The 13,244-nt window shown below is 53.1% G+C and overlaps 2 protein-coding genes and 1 long non-coding RNA gene across 3 annotated transcripts; 2 read left to right on the forward strand and 1 right to left on the reverse strand.

Moving 5' to 3' along the window:
• Positions 1-4: 4 nt before the first annotated feature.
• Positions 5-8,321, forward strand: PEX16 (peroxisomal biogenesis factor 16). Its single transcript, XM_039534730.1, has 11 exons — positions 5-201; positions 1,098-1,133; positions 2,001-2,077; positions 3,048-3,181; positions 3,634-3,737; positions 4,415-4,495; positions 5,024-5,176; positions 5,492-5,564; positions 5,987-6,106; positions 6,780-6,844; positions 7,941-8,321. The coding sequence occupies exons 1-11, from the start codon at positions 72-74 to the stop codon at positions 7,997-7,999; spliced, it is 1,032 nt and encodes a 343-aa protein (XP_039390664.1). The 5' UTR covers positions 5-71; the 3' UTR covers positions 8,000-8,321.
• A 1,487-nt stretch (positions 8,322-9,808) lies between these two features.
• Positions 9,809-10,671, reverse strand: LOC120403544. The gene is made up of 2 exons (XR_005597578.1): positions 10,191-10,671; positions 9,809-9,931 (listed from the first exon to the last, which is right to left on the reverse strand). It is a non-coding gene; the product is annotated as an uncharacterized LOC120403544 (long non-coding RNA).
• Positions 10,672-10,733: 62 nt separating this feature from the next.
• On the forward strand, positions 10,734-12,805 carry C4H11orf94 (chromosome 4 C11orf94 homolog). The gene is made up of 3 exons (XM_039534732.1): positions 10,734-10,886; positions 11,539-11,612; positions 12,566-12,805. The coding sequence occupies exons 1-3, from the start codon at positions 10,822-10,824 to the stop codon at positions 12,700-12,702; spliced, it is 276 nt and encodes a 91-aa protein (XP_039390666.1). The 5' UTR covers positions 10,734-10,821; the 3' UTR covers positions 12,703-12,805.
• Positions 12,806-13,244: the final 439 nt, after the last annotated feature.

Here is a 13,244-nt window from a genome sequence, read left to right on the forward strand (position 1 = left end):
GGCGCGCAGCTTCCTACCCGGAAGTGTGTGGGGGCGGCGGCGGCGGTGGAGCTAAGTGGTCCCGGGGAGCCATGGCCGCCGCCGGGCCCCTGGGGAGGCTGCGGCGCTTGTGTCACCGCTACCAGGAGTACGTGAGGCAGCACCCGGCCGCCACTGCGCAGCTGGAGGGCACCGTGCGGGGCCTCTCCTACCTGCTGCCAGGTACCGGGGCGAGCGAGCGAGCCAGCCTAGAACGCCCGTCGCTACGGGCAGCTGCGGCAGGAACCTAGGCGTCCTGCCCCGCCCACAGACCCCGCTCCCCGGGCAGCTGGGGCAGGAACCCAGGTGTCCAGACTCGGTCTGATGAGAACTCTGGGAGTGCCCCCTCCACCTGTGCTACAGAGAAGTCTGCTCCACCTCTGTTAGCCAGTCCCTCCCATTAAGCAATGGGCTTTTTTATTGATCGGTCACGAGCTGCTTTGACAGGGCCCCACTACATCATAACCATCGTACATAAGGTCCATCTGCAATGCCTCGAGTTACTAAGATTCAGATAAAGATGGACTTGTATCTCTGCGATTCATACGCTGCTGTGCTAGCAGGATCAGCCTGCTCTGAACTCAGGCATGTGGTGGATAAGACAATGAAGGTCCGTGCTCCAGGTGTAGCTCACACTGTGCTTGGTCGTTTAATAAAGTAAAAAAAAAACCTGAATGCATGGTTAAAATATTTTGGCACATCACCTTTTGCCTGTTAGACCCCCCGAGAAATGAAGGCACATCTGTCATCAGCCTGCAGGACACCCACCCTCACCCACTGGACTTGCACAGATATTGGAAGGTTGAAGAAAAAATAATAAAGCTTCATCTAGTAGTTGGCCAGAAAGAGGCAGAGCAATGGGAAGGGGAGGGAGTAACCTGTTGTTTTTGAGGGCAGGAGAATGTTAATCTCTGGGCTCCTTGAGAGACATCCTTGATGGATACCTCAAACCCTTTTACTTAGCTCAGAATTCCCTATCAGCATTGATTAAAGTAATTGTTTCCCTCTGAAGCAGTGATTGTAGTGGTTTTCAGCAGCATGACCGAATCCTTCTCTAACATCTCTCCTTTATTTCCCAGGTCGCTTTTCTGATTCCCATGAACTTTCTGAGCTTGGTATGTATGCTGGTGAATTGATATGCGGCACTAGAACTGTGCCATCTGCAACTGTGTTGTGTAGATAATGGCAGACTTTGGAGAGGGAGGGCTGAGCATTGCACCAGGGAAAGAGTGCAGGTCTGAAATCAGAGCACTGCTGCTGCGTGGCTGGGATTGTTCAGTGGCTGTGGTTTCCTAATGCTCCTGCAAGTGTCGCTGGGGCAGTGTGAGGTGAGGTATTCCCTTGGGTGTGATGGGAATGTTTGTTTCTTTGCCAGCAACTAGTCTAGGCTCCCATGAGGCTCCCTGTTCCCTCTGGTGCTAATGGCTGCTATATGGCCATTGGTTTTGTTAAATTTGTTAACCTTGCCTTCCTGAACCAACTAGCAGGTGGGTACTCTTTTCACCGTGTTGTAGGAACCTGGTGATCTGAAGCTCAATACTAGCTGCTGTTTGAATAAAACCAAAAAGAGTGGCTATGTTACTAACTTGGAGTTGGCCAGAGACCCTGCCCCACAGCAAGATCAGTCTATCTCCCAGTCTGTCTGGGGTCAAATTCCTGGAACATAGTCCTTGCTTAAAACTCGTCATTCTCTTAACTTTGCTGTTGGCTGCATTGCCTCTCTCAGCCATCAGGAGTCTGTCTTGCCCCATCTAGGGTTGCCAAGTTTGGTTGGACAAATTCCTGGAGGTTTCATCACATGACATAATTAATTAATCTTTAATTCCTGGTGACTCCAGGATGATCCTGGAGGGTTGGCAATCCTAGTCCCAGCCATTTGCCTCAGTGGAAAGATTTTTCTGCCATATCCTATGACTGGGTGGGGAGAGGTTCAGTCAGTGGCTGGATCTCTTTCCCATGTGAATCACTTTCTTCTTTCCCAGTGTACTCTGCCTCCAACCTCCTGGTGCTGTTAAATGACTGGATCCTCCGAAAGGAGTTACAGCGGACCCTGCCTGTGGTGAGGCTCTTGTGCACTGGGGAGGGGTTGGCACATGCATTTCCCATGCTCATCTGCAGAGGCTGTGCTTCCAGAAATATTTCTGTAGAAGCTACTGGGCCAGATTCCAGTCCCTGCTGCAGCCCCTTTACACTGTTCCACTCTGGTGGCATAAAGGGGCCGGAACAGCCCTCTGAATATGTGGCATGCACTAGTGCTATGCTGTCCTGGCTTGCTGGCCCTGGCATGGGGGGAGTGACCAGAGCGCTCTGCACTTTAGCAATTCTGGGCTGTACGGAAGTCCCTAGGCAGCCTGTGTAAGGCTGCCATAAATTAGAGCAGCCTCTGACTTACGCTCTGGACCACACCAGTCACTGAGAAGCTCAGAATCTGAGATGCACAAGGGAGGTATAAAGCTACCTTTGCCCTTCCCCTCTCCTGGACTGCTCCTCCTGACTGGTGCAACACAGAATCAGGCTCCTTGGGTCTTCCTTTACGCCATTCTATGTACAGTAAAACAAAAAAAATCCAAGCCCAACCCTGACTGCTTTTTTCCTGTAAGAATCTCTCCATACCCCAAGCAGCCTTCAGCGATCACTATGTTAGAGGTTCCATTAGAAAGGCCTCTGTTCTGATAACCTGCCTATTCTGTGGGCTTGGATGTTTCAGGCCCTGTGCCAGCTGAAGAATGTGAGTCTGTAGCCAGGATCTCAGCTGTATAGCAAACAAGAATGTTGAATTGGATGGGCCTAACTGGCTTTTCACTGCTGAAGGCCACATGTGAAATGAGTGGGATCTCAGCCAGTCCTCTTCATCAGTGGGCTACAAGTGCCTAAAGGAAATCTGCCATTTACTCCCAGGAGCCCCCATCTAACCCCTCCTTGGTTCACCCTGAAAGTAGAACTTTCAGACTGGGCCGGACTTACACCCCACGTGGCACACAGCCAGAAGCTGCTGACTCTCACTCTCTCCCCCTCTTTGTGTTTTGCAGTCGCTACCCCAACAGAAGTTGCTGACATGGCTGAGTGTGCTCGAGTGTGTGGAAGTCTTTGCGGAGATGGGAGCTGCCAAGGTGTGGGGTGAGATGGGCCGATGGACCATCATCATCCTCATCCAGCTGGCTAAGTGAGTGCTGCAGGTGGAGGGAGGAGGGTGTATGTGTACAGAAAGGGATGGGATAGAGGGCTCATTGGCACGGGCTCATGAGTGAGATGTTACCTAGTGAGCATCCAGCAGATCTGAGCTCATGGAAGAAGATGGTGCAAACCTGTTCCATGAGGCTGTGTATGTTTGGGGCTGCACAGGATGTTAGATTTCCCACTGCTGGAGATGCTCACCTTTGTGGTGCTCCTGGCTGTGGTAAGGCAGTGTTCAGAGTAAGGGTGAAGAAGGGACAACCAATGATGAGATGTGTTGGTTCCCGTTGCCATGTGCAGAGTGGCTGTCGGCCCCATTTGCTCAGTGCAAAGCAGAGATTGTGTGTTCTCTGTCTCCTATGGCTGCTGCCTCACCAGGAAGCTGGGTTTCTGTAGTGTGTGCCTGATGCTTACACCTCCTGGCTTGTCTGTGCCCCATAGAGCCATCCTGCGCCTCCTGCTCTTGCTATGGTACAAAGCTGGTATCCAGACATCCCCTCCGATCGTGCCAGTGGACAGGGAGCAGCAGCAGCTCCAACCAGAAGGTGAGTCCATTGCACTGGAATTGCCTCAGCTTCTTGCAACTTACCAGACATTTGGGGTAGTTTGGAGACTTTGGGGGGCACAGTGGAGTGGATTTGTCATCCATTTAGTTTTGCTTGAAAGTCCTCATTAGCCGAGTGGTTTGGGCAACAGGGAAGTTGTAAGAATTCCACAAGCCAAACTGCCGGAACTGTGCTACTCTCCAGTACCATCCTTCTCCACAGCATGCACCTACGCACACCTTGGTTAGCTTAACGGTACTGTTCCCTTAGACTGTCAGCCCTAATGGGATAATGGGCCTTAGCCTGGAATAGCAAAGAAGGCTGCAAGACTGGCTGGAGGTGCATTAGTAGAGCTGGGAGAAGGAGAGGCAGGATTGGAGTAGCAGCTGTATGTGCAACCATGTACCTTCCTGCACTTTGCTTGGCTCTGCTCAGTGTTAGCAGTTTCAGAAAAGCCAGACTTAATAGCTGAAACATAAAGCCATCAGACATAAAGCACTCAGACTAGCTGGCCTCATGCAGTTAGTACTCTAGGGAGGAGAAGGGGCTGCAATGAGAACTTTGTCCTGGGAGAGGATGCTCCTGTGTCAACTCAGAGCAGTGTTAACAGAGAGCTGCAGGGAAGTTTAACCCAGAGTTGCAGCCTTGATCTCACTGTGGTGCCTCTCTCCTGGCAGACAAGGAGGGCAGCTCGGCAGGGAAGGAACAGACATATGTTGGGAGGCGCTCCAGCCGTGTTGTGAGGTCCCTCGAAAGCAGTAAGTACCTTTCCCTGGCCAGCATGTGCCCTGGCACAGGCCTTGATACTTTCTGCGTCTGCCTCGACTCTGTGGCCAGGCTACAGGTTCTTTTGGAGTGTAACCAGTGGGAGCTCGCTGACTTACCCAAGCCAGTGCTGTTCCGCCCCCCCCGAAAGGAACAGGGTTGGTGCTTGTGCTGGGGCTGGCATCAGGATCATTTCAGCCTAGGCTTACCTGTGTCATGGGATAAGTCTTCAGAATGACTATTCAGCTCCCGATGCTTTGAGGTAGCCAGATCCCCAGGGAAGCCTTCTCTGACTATCTGCCCCTGCTCCTAGGGGAGCTCCCTCTGTGTTGGCTATAACCAGCTTTCTCTCCATGCTTGGGGAAAAGCAGAGCCACAGCCTCTGCCATGTGGCTGTAGTCCTCAGAGTTCTCCCGTTCCAACCCCTCCCCTGGGTGTCACTGAAAGGCCAATGTTAATGTACTGGATGCTCGAGAAAGGCACAGTTTGCATTAGAAACCTTGTCTGCAACTCTGTTTCAGCCCCAGCCTTGCAATCCAGACATTGGGGGTCTCCCCAACAGAGGGAGGGAAAACAGAACCGAAGAGCAGAGGAGATGAACCAGGCTCCCACCCCTCTGGGGCTTCAGGAAACCATTGCAGAATCTGTCTACATCACCCGGCCTCTGTTCCACTGTATCCTAACATGGCTTTTGTTAGTGCCTGCAGTGTGCCTTGTACCCCCCCACCGGAGTACTACATCCTCAGTGCGCAGCCTTCCATGCAGCTGTTCATGAACGAACAGGCACAGAAGGGGCTCTAGCAAGGGTCCCTGTTTGTGCTCAGCCATTTGGGCTACAAGAGCGGGTCATGCCAGCCTCTTCCATGGGGCCCTTACTGCACTGACTTGTTGGAGCTTAATCTTGTAGGGCTGCCTGGAGGGTCATTTTGCCTACCCAGCTGCTGCCAACCACGTCTGTTCTCTCCTTTCCTTGACCCTTCTGCTCCCAGTGTTGAGTTTAGGCATATGGGGCCAGAGATCATGGAAGCCCTGGCTCCTCTCAGGAATCCTGGATATCACAAGGTCAGTTGGAAGGGGGCCACCTACGGCTTCAGCGTTGGGTTCCATTTGGGTGTTTTGGGGCTGAACTCCCAGTCCTGTTTGTCTCAATTGTCCCCATTTGATCCCACTCCTGCCCTGCTGTTCTGTGCCACATAAGCCCTTCAGGCAGAAGCGGCAGTGGCGGGCAGGGGTGCAGCTGCAGGTGGGAGTGGTCATTTGTGACAGCAAGAAGTCCCACGCCAAGATTCTCAGGGTCCGTCCCTGCAGCACCTTCGTGCGGCACTAACCCTAGCTGGGTGGTTAGCCTTTCCTCTGAAGAGGAGCAGGGAAGCCTGCTCAGTGCTCCACTTCACATGAAGCTGAGAGCAGCAGGGACTAGATGCTAAAACTCCCCTGCTGTGGCCATAGATCTCTGAGTTAACTCCCTGCCCTTCTCTTTCCAGCCTAAGTTTACTGAGTGATATGAAAGACCTGAATAAGCGAGAGCGCTTGGAGCTGAGACGCCGAACCATCCTGCTGCTGTACTACCTGCTGAGATCTCCTTTTTATGACCGATACTCAGAGTAAGGGGTCCTGCTGGCTGTTCTGAATCTACCCCCTATAAAGGAGCCAGTCCCCCAACAGGATATTTTATGAGCGAGGTGCCCTAAGAATATAACAATGGCTATACTGGGTCAGACCAAGGGTCCATCTAGGTCAGTATCCTGTCTTCCAACAGTGGCCAATGCCAGGTGCCCCAGGGGGAATGAACAGAGGTAATTTTGAGTGATCCATTCCCGGTTATCCAGTCTCTGCTGTCAGTCAGAGGTTTAGGGACACGCAGAGCAGGAGGTTGTGTCCCTGCCCATCCTGGCTAATAGCCATTGATGGACCTATCCTCCATGAACTTACCTAGTTCTTTTTTTAACACAGTTATACTTCAGGCCTTCACTAAGGGGCTTTGATGCCTCTATCTAGGTAGGAAGCCAGAGTGGGCTCAGGCTGTATTGAAGAACTCAAGCATCTTTCACTCTGACGCTTCATCTGCATCACTGTTGTTTGCATTAAAATCCTGACATGGGAAGTTGTGGGGAGCTGGCAGTTTGGGGGTGCAGGATATTCAAGGGCAGCAAAGCAGCTGAGCTGAGAAAAATCCAGTTCCCATTACCAAAGGAGGAGGCCTCTTCTAGTGCATTAGGAAGACTGGAACAGGAGGTCATTGCACGGGACTCATCCACACTCTTTCTATTCCCCTAGGGGCCGGATCCTCTTCCTGCTCCGCCTGCTGGCTGATTATGTTCCTGGAGTTGGGTTAGTCACGCGTAAGTAGGCAGCTATAGTGGCTGCATTTCCACTGGGAAGGACTGGAGCTGGGGGTGGGGTGTATGTCACAGGCTAGAGCCTGACTGGCAAAGGAGTGAGGAAAAGCCCGTGGGATATTTGCCACCAGAATACCTATCATTAACACTCATGTGCTGGTTTAAATCCAAACAGTAAGGGGTTAAATATCATAGGGACTTAAGCACCATAATTGTAATCATTCAAATACCTCCCCCAGATTCCAGACCTGGCTGGATTCCAGTCCTGGGTTCCCTGCACAGCTCTGCCAGTGCACCTCAGTCCTGACCTCCAGTGCACACTGCTGCGCTGATCCTGCTATGCGCCCCATATAGAGCTCTGCTGATGCCTCTCCATCTTATCTTCACCCACCTCATAAGCACTGAGCTGTGCAAAGCACAACACAGAGTGAGCAGTAACCCCCTCCAAACTGCTACCAGGGACACTTACTCCAAGGTCGTTTTGGATGGACTGTGAATTAAAGAATGGAAACAATCTTGCATTTCTCTTGCACCTCTTCCAAAAGGACCCCAAAGCACTTTACAATCTACAATCTCCTCTCTTCTTCCACTTCCTGCTGAAACACAGCCCTCTCTGGAGTGGGCCATTGAAGCATAGCAGCACTACATGAGTTTAGTCAGGAACTGAGGGAGACTGTGTCTTTGCAGCTGATCTTTGGTGCTGAGTTGGGTTACTGCCCGTTCCGTATACTTTGGCTGGGGCTCTCCTGTCCCACAGGTTTCTTCCTGGATGGGCAGCAGCAGTTCTGGGGCAGAGGGGAAACCCCTTCTCCAGTGCACAGGTGTCAGTGCACCTCACCTGTTGCCTCCGTTGTCCAAGTTTCAAGGGTCATATGAGTCTTGTCCTGCTCTGCTCCCAGTGGGCGCATCAGCACCACCCCCAGCATGGCACAGTCGGTGATTTTGCTTGGGGAAAAGCTAGGGATGGCATAATGGGAGGCTGTGGGCTGGGATTGAGGGGCATCAGCAGAGATATGTGGGAAATCCATGCTCAAGTGTACATCTTTAAAATGTTGTTCCCCACTCTGGCTCACCTGGTCCCTCTGTTCTCTCATTGCAGGACCAATGATGAATTACCTGCCAGCTTGGCAGAAAATCTATTTCTATAACTGGGGTTGATGGAGAAGTGGCCCTTTGCTGCTGTGACCGGGGCTGGCTCAGAGTGGCGACAGGATGTCTCTGGAGGGCGAGCTGGCTGGAGGGATGTTTCTATCGTATCTATTTTTCAGTTAAACCATTGATTAGAGACTCCCATTCTCCAGGGGGCTTGTAACTCTTTTTTACATAGCTAGCTGTGACCAATGGACCCTACATGGGGTGAGACCTTTGCCACCGCTAGCCTGTACAATATGGTGGCTTCAGTGCTGGTCTAGGACCTCTTTTATAAGCACTTGACTTTTGTATGGCTGCACGGTAATAAAGTCAGGCAGTGGCACCAGTGCTTTTGGGACTGTCTGTCTGCTCTGGGTGCTGGGACAGGTCCTGTGCCCGGCTTGTGTTAGTGAGACCTTTCCCTCCTTGCCCTAACTGTTGGAGGAATCTGGCTGTGCTGAAGAGGCAGCTAAGAGCCTCTGGCCTCCCAGGATTTCTCCCCCCGACTGAGTTCTCTGCCCTGGGCTGCAGCTGTCTTCCCCCCAGGGTAACCCCTGCTCCCACAAGGTCATTCAGGGGCGTTCTTCCCATACAGGGCTGCTAGTCTAGTAACACAACTGTGTGCTGGGGCAAAAGAGCTTTGCACGGCAGGAACATTCTTTCCAGCCCTCAGCTACTGGTTTGGGGGCATCTCAGGCTGCTGGGCAGCTGACCCCCACCACAGCTAGCTCTAGCAGCAAGGCTCACCTCTGCAGTTCCCTGTTTCAGGGGCTCTCACTTATTGCCATGGCCACCATCTGTCTCTCAAGCACTCCCCTCGGTGCTCTTTCCCCTGGGGAATGCAGGGCTCCATCATGCCCACATGCTGCTCAGCTGGCATCTGCCTTGCCCACAGCTGGGACTGTTGGTGGTTGGTTCAGGCTGTTTAATTTCCTGCAGCTCTCCTGTGGGTATTGCATGCCACAGTTTGTACATTGCTTTTCTAGCAGCTAATGTAGGCTAAAAGGGCTTGCTGAGCAGCTGCCAGCCGGGGGGCGGGGGCTGGAAAGCAATGCCGAGGAGGCTGGCCAATGCGGGGAGTGCAGACAAATCAATTCAACAAACATTTACCTATGTGCAAAGCTTAATGGCCGGGGCCCAGCTGAGCCCTAGAGCAACCCAAGAAATGGGGGTGGTTAGTATCTTTGCTGGCTGAGGAATGGTAGAGGGAAATGCAGCAGTGTTCTGCCAGAACTATGCACAGACTCCCATTCACAGCCACAGCATGTCTGGCCCTGGAGTGTGAGGTATCTTCTAGTCCCGGGTTTCCCAGGCCCAGCTCTGATGATGCAGTCTGTCATGCCCAACCACCCTGCTGCTCTTCCAGGCCTGCCCTGCCAACGCCGCTTTGTTCTCTCTCTAGGGAATACCCTGACAGGAGAGGAACCGTGGGTTTGTTGCAGTCTGAGCAGCTCCCATAAGTCTCTCACTGAGCTCAGTGTATCATAACCATCTTATAGTCTCACCAGCTGTTCCCTTTGTGGCAACTTTCACCCAACAGGAGACCTCGAGTAGTTCCCCACTGGTTATCAACACCCAGAATGACACCTCAGCAAGAAGTCGTTTCACAGAGGTGGGCACAGAATAGGGGCTGAACTGGGTGAGGATAATGCTCTTACTTAAACTGGCCTCGGGGCCCCTGACACTACAGTGGTGGGTGTGCAACACGTACAGCTTGGGCTTCTCACAGGAGTGCTTGGAGCAGAAGCAGCTGTATTCCCTGCAGGGCTATCAGATTGACCAGTGAGAGAAAACCTGGGCCTCACAGCCACTCCAACACAGGCCAGCCAGTTTGGATAGTATCATTCATGCAGTATACTTCAAGTACTACACGGCAGGAGGCAGACACAGCGTGTGGTCCAGGCTGCAGCAGCATGGAGCCAGGGGCTGGGGAATATGCTCCATTCAGTCCAGAGGCTCCTAGTGAAGGGAGAGAAAAGAGGACTTCACCCAGCCTAGGCAGACATCTACAATGAGATAGATGGAGCTAGGGAAACTGCAGAGAAGATGCACATTGCGGGAAGTGGTAAGGCTTGTGGGAAGAGAGAAAGGCTTTGAGGCAAACATTTAGGGAGTTAAACATGAGGAGGGCAATTCTGAACTCTACCAGAATGGTGGGGGAATCCAGTGGAGACTACACAGCATGAGCTGTGCATTTGACTGCCAATGCCACACTTACCTAGACACACTTTTCCTCCAGCTGGAGTGCCCGCCTGAGGAGAGCCCAGGAGGATGCTTAGGTTAGGTGTGGAGGTAATGGATTGCTCTGTGTCAGGAAGATCTTCTGGATCCTGGGCTGCATGTGATGAGCAGGGGTCTAAGAGCTGCTCCTGCAGGAGATACCCTTTTTAAAGTAGCTTAGGGGGCTGGCTCTGTGCTGGGTCCCGCCCTCAGAGAGAGGCTCTCACAGCCTCTGTGGGCTGCTGTGATGTGAGATGGTAGGTGCATTGAGGAGGCTGAATGGGGTCACTAGCTATGTTGCTATCAAAGTTACATTCAAAGGGGATAATATTGTCCAGACACCTATGTAGTTGCCCTAACACTTGCATCATCCCCCACTTGCTACTTGGTGCTATGCTTCTCTGCTGCTCTACCTCCAGGCCTCGCTGTCTCCTAGCATCTCCTGATGTGTTACCCAGCACTCCTGCTACCAGTGCAAGTGATACCTCATGTGTTTGCTCCTTTTGTGATGTCACTGTAGGGCCTCATGATGTCATCATGTTCCATCAATGACAACCAATGAAAGAAAAGGAGGATAGGCTGAGTCCAGCCTGCTTCTGCACGGACACAGCATAGTTGGGTTGGGCTCCATGAAGCTGCACCTGCTGCTGCCACTCCTGTTGGGGGCTGTGCTCCCTGTGCCACTTTCCCAAAGGTAACATGGTCTCTGCAATGTTTGTGTCCACTCCCCTGCCCCAGTGCTTGCCCTAGAACACATGCAGGAGACTCAGGCATGAGCTGAGTCCACTCCTCCGCAGCTGGCAACTGGAGCAGGTGAGCTGGATACTCAAGGCCTAGGTCAAAGCAGGGGGAATTGCCATTTGAACCATGCAGAAGAGCCAGAGTGTGCACCACCTATCTGCTGCACCGTAAAGCTTCCCCCACTCCCATTCCAGGGGGCACCTTTCCCTTCAGAGCCTGCCTCTGTCACTGCAACACCGCACGCTGTAAAATGCACCCCGCCTTACTGAGGGAAGCCAATGCACAAGTCACCCTGTCCACATTAAGGGCTAGCATCAAATGCATGTAACCTGGCCAAATCAGCCTGTTTCCTGGGGCCCTGGCTGCTCTACCATTTAAGTGCTAACAGTAGGCTAAGTTGCTCCTAGGCCAAGTGCAATTACCCACTGTCTCATTCCAGCCCAGCTGCTATCGTTTATGCCCAGCACCCTAAGACCTGGGGCCAGGACAGGCTGAGGTTCAACTGGAAATGCGCAGGCAGCCCCAGCTCTGCCACCGGGAGGACACTGGTGAATTCATCAGCCCCGGGAGCTTCCTGCTCCCCTAACCATGCATTTCTATTGCAGGCTCAGCGGCTCAGTCCCTGAGGATTTCTCTGCTCCCCTGGAGCTCCCACAGCAGCACTTCGGCCTGGTGGATGGTACCAACTTACTCTGCTCTAACATGCTGTCATGGGGGACATGGACAGTTCCCATTCAGCCTCCTGCACCATCAAAGCCAAGTCCCCACAGCCAGGGAATGTGACAGGAAGGCTTACTAGGCCGGGGCACAAGACAGTGGCTTCCTCATGGGCTCACAGATCACTATTTCCCAGGCATAGGTCTGCGGAAGCCAATTGCTGCCACTCAGGGTTGTAAGCCTGAGTCTCAAGACTTGCCTTGTGCAGGGCTCCTGCTTCCAGGGGCAAGCAGGCTTTCCCCCTTCCCCCTGCAGTGAGCATGGAAGAGCCTGATTGGCTGCATACAGGGTCCACTTCAAAGCCTCAGCTCACCCTCCTACTGCCACTGCAATCCCTGGAGTGGTTGGGGATTACTAATTCAACTGAGAGACAGCCTCACTTAGCCAGCAGGGTTTCCCATCACTGGCAGCTATGGCTCACCCAGCAGCCACACCCTCTCCTCAGCAGCCTTCCTTTCTCTAGGCAGCTGGCTGGGAGTCCAAACTGCCCCACCCCCTGCCATAGTTCAGCTGGCCAGGCTGTGGGGAAAGCCCCTGAGAAGCCAGCCAGTGCCACTTGCCCCCTCCTCATTTGGAGTGATTTTCCCTCCCTGTGCATGGCCACTTAACAGGCACCTGCTGTTGCTGGCTGCTATTGTGCATGGCACAGAAGTTGCTCCACCTGCTACTGCAGAGGGATGGCTGCACTGCTCTAGAAGCAGCCCTGCCTGGGGTGCTGCCACAGCCCAGGTTTACTTTTTTGTAGTTCCCAAAAGCACACAGCACATCCGGGGGTGGGGTGGGGGTGTGTGTACCTGTGAGCACTGGACCCAAACTTGGATCATTAGTGGCTGCAGGCAGTTTCCCCACAACCGAGGCTGTTTTGTGCCCTGCGTTTCTCCCTCTCTCCATCACCAGCTCTCTGTCCTTCCCTAGATTATGGCATTAAGCCGAAGCACCCCCAATTCCAGACTCGAGCACCCTGGAAGCAGCCTGCAGGCCTGCACCAAGCACACAAGAGCAAGCGGGATGAGTCAGATTTGGCAGAGTATTATGATGACAATGTCCTGTGAGCTGCCCAGGGACTTGTTGCAGTGGGGTCTCCACGAGCCCCAGAGGCAGCTCTAGCCCTGTGCACTAGCTGCTTTATAAAGGTGTGCAGTACAGCAAGACAGACTGAGGGTCTGCTCAGCGATGTCTGTTGGTGGGGAAGGTGAAGGCTGAGGGCTGCCACTGCTCCAGCCTACTGTCCTTAGTCCCATGGATGTTTCTTTGGCTGCTGAAAACAGCGTAGCTAAAGATGAAGCCCCTAAAATTACTCCTACTCTCTAATGAAGGCAACCTGTCTCCACGTGAGTGTAGAGGTGGGGATCCCAGGCATAGAGAACTGAGATCACTCATCCATAGAAAGCCATTTTGTACAGCCCCCCAGCTGCCAGGTAAGCTGCTCAGCCATGACACTCAATCTCCCTTGGGCTTGAGGTGCTGGGTGGGGCTGTCTGAGGGGTGGAGAGGCCCTGGGGAAGGAGAAAATGGGGTGGGGGCAGGATGTCCATGTAGCAAGGCTGTGGCAGAGTAGCTGCAGGCCTTGCCCAGCGCTCTGGTGTGACACACA

This window comes from Mauremys reevesii, linkage group 4 (assembly GCF_016161935.1).
Source record: "Mauremys reevesii isolate NIE-2019 linkage group 4, ASM1616193v1, whole genome shotgun sequence".
Classification (NCBI taxonomy): Eukaryota; Metazoa; Chordata; order Testudines; family Geoemydidae; genus Mauremys; species Mauremys reevesii.

Coding starts and splice junctions, on each gene's coding strand:
- PEX16 (XM_039534730.1), top strand. CDS start 72: ATGGCCGCCGCCGGGCCCCTGGGGAGGCTGCGGCGCTTGTGTCACCGC. Junction 202..1,097: donor CCTCTCCTACCTGCTGCCAG/GTACCGGGGCGA, acceptor TTTATTTCCCAG/GTCGCTTTTCTGATTCCCAT. Junction 6,107..6,779: donor TTTTATGACCGATACTCAGA/GTAAGGGGTCCT, acceptor CTATTCCCCTAG/GGGCCGGATCCTCTTCCTGC.
- C4H11orf94 (XM_039534732.1), top strand. CDS start 10,822: ATGAAGCTGCACCTGCTGCTGCCACTCCTGTTGGGGGCTGTGCTCCCT. Junction 10,887..11,538: donor CCTGTGCCACTTTCCCAAAG/GTAACATGGTCT, acceptor TTTCTATTGCAG/GCTCAGCGGCTCAGTCCCTG. Junction 11,613..12,565: donor GCACTTCGGCCTGGTGGATG/GTACCAACTTAC, acceptor GTCCTTCCCTAG/ATTATGGCATTAAGCCGAAG.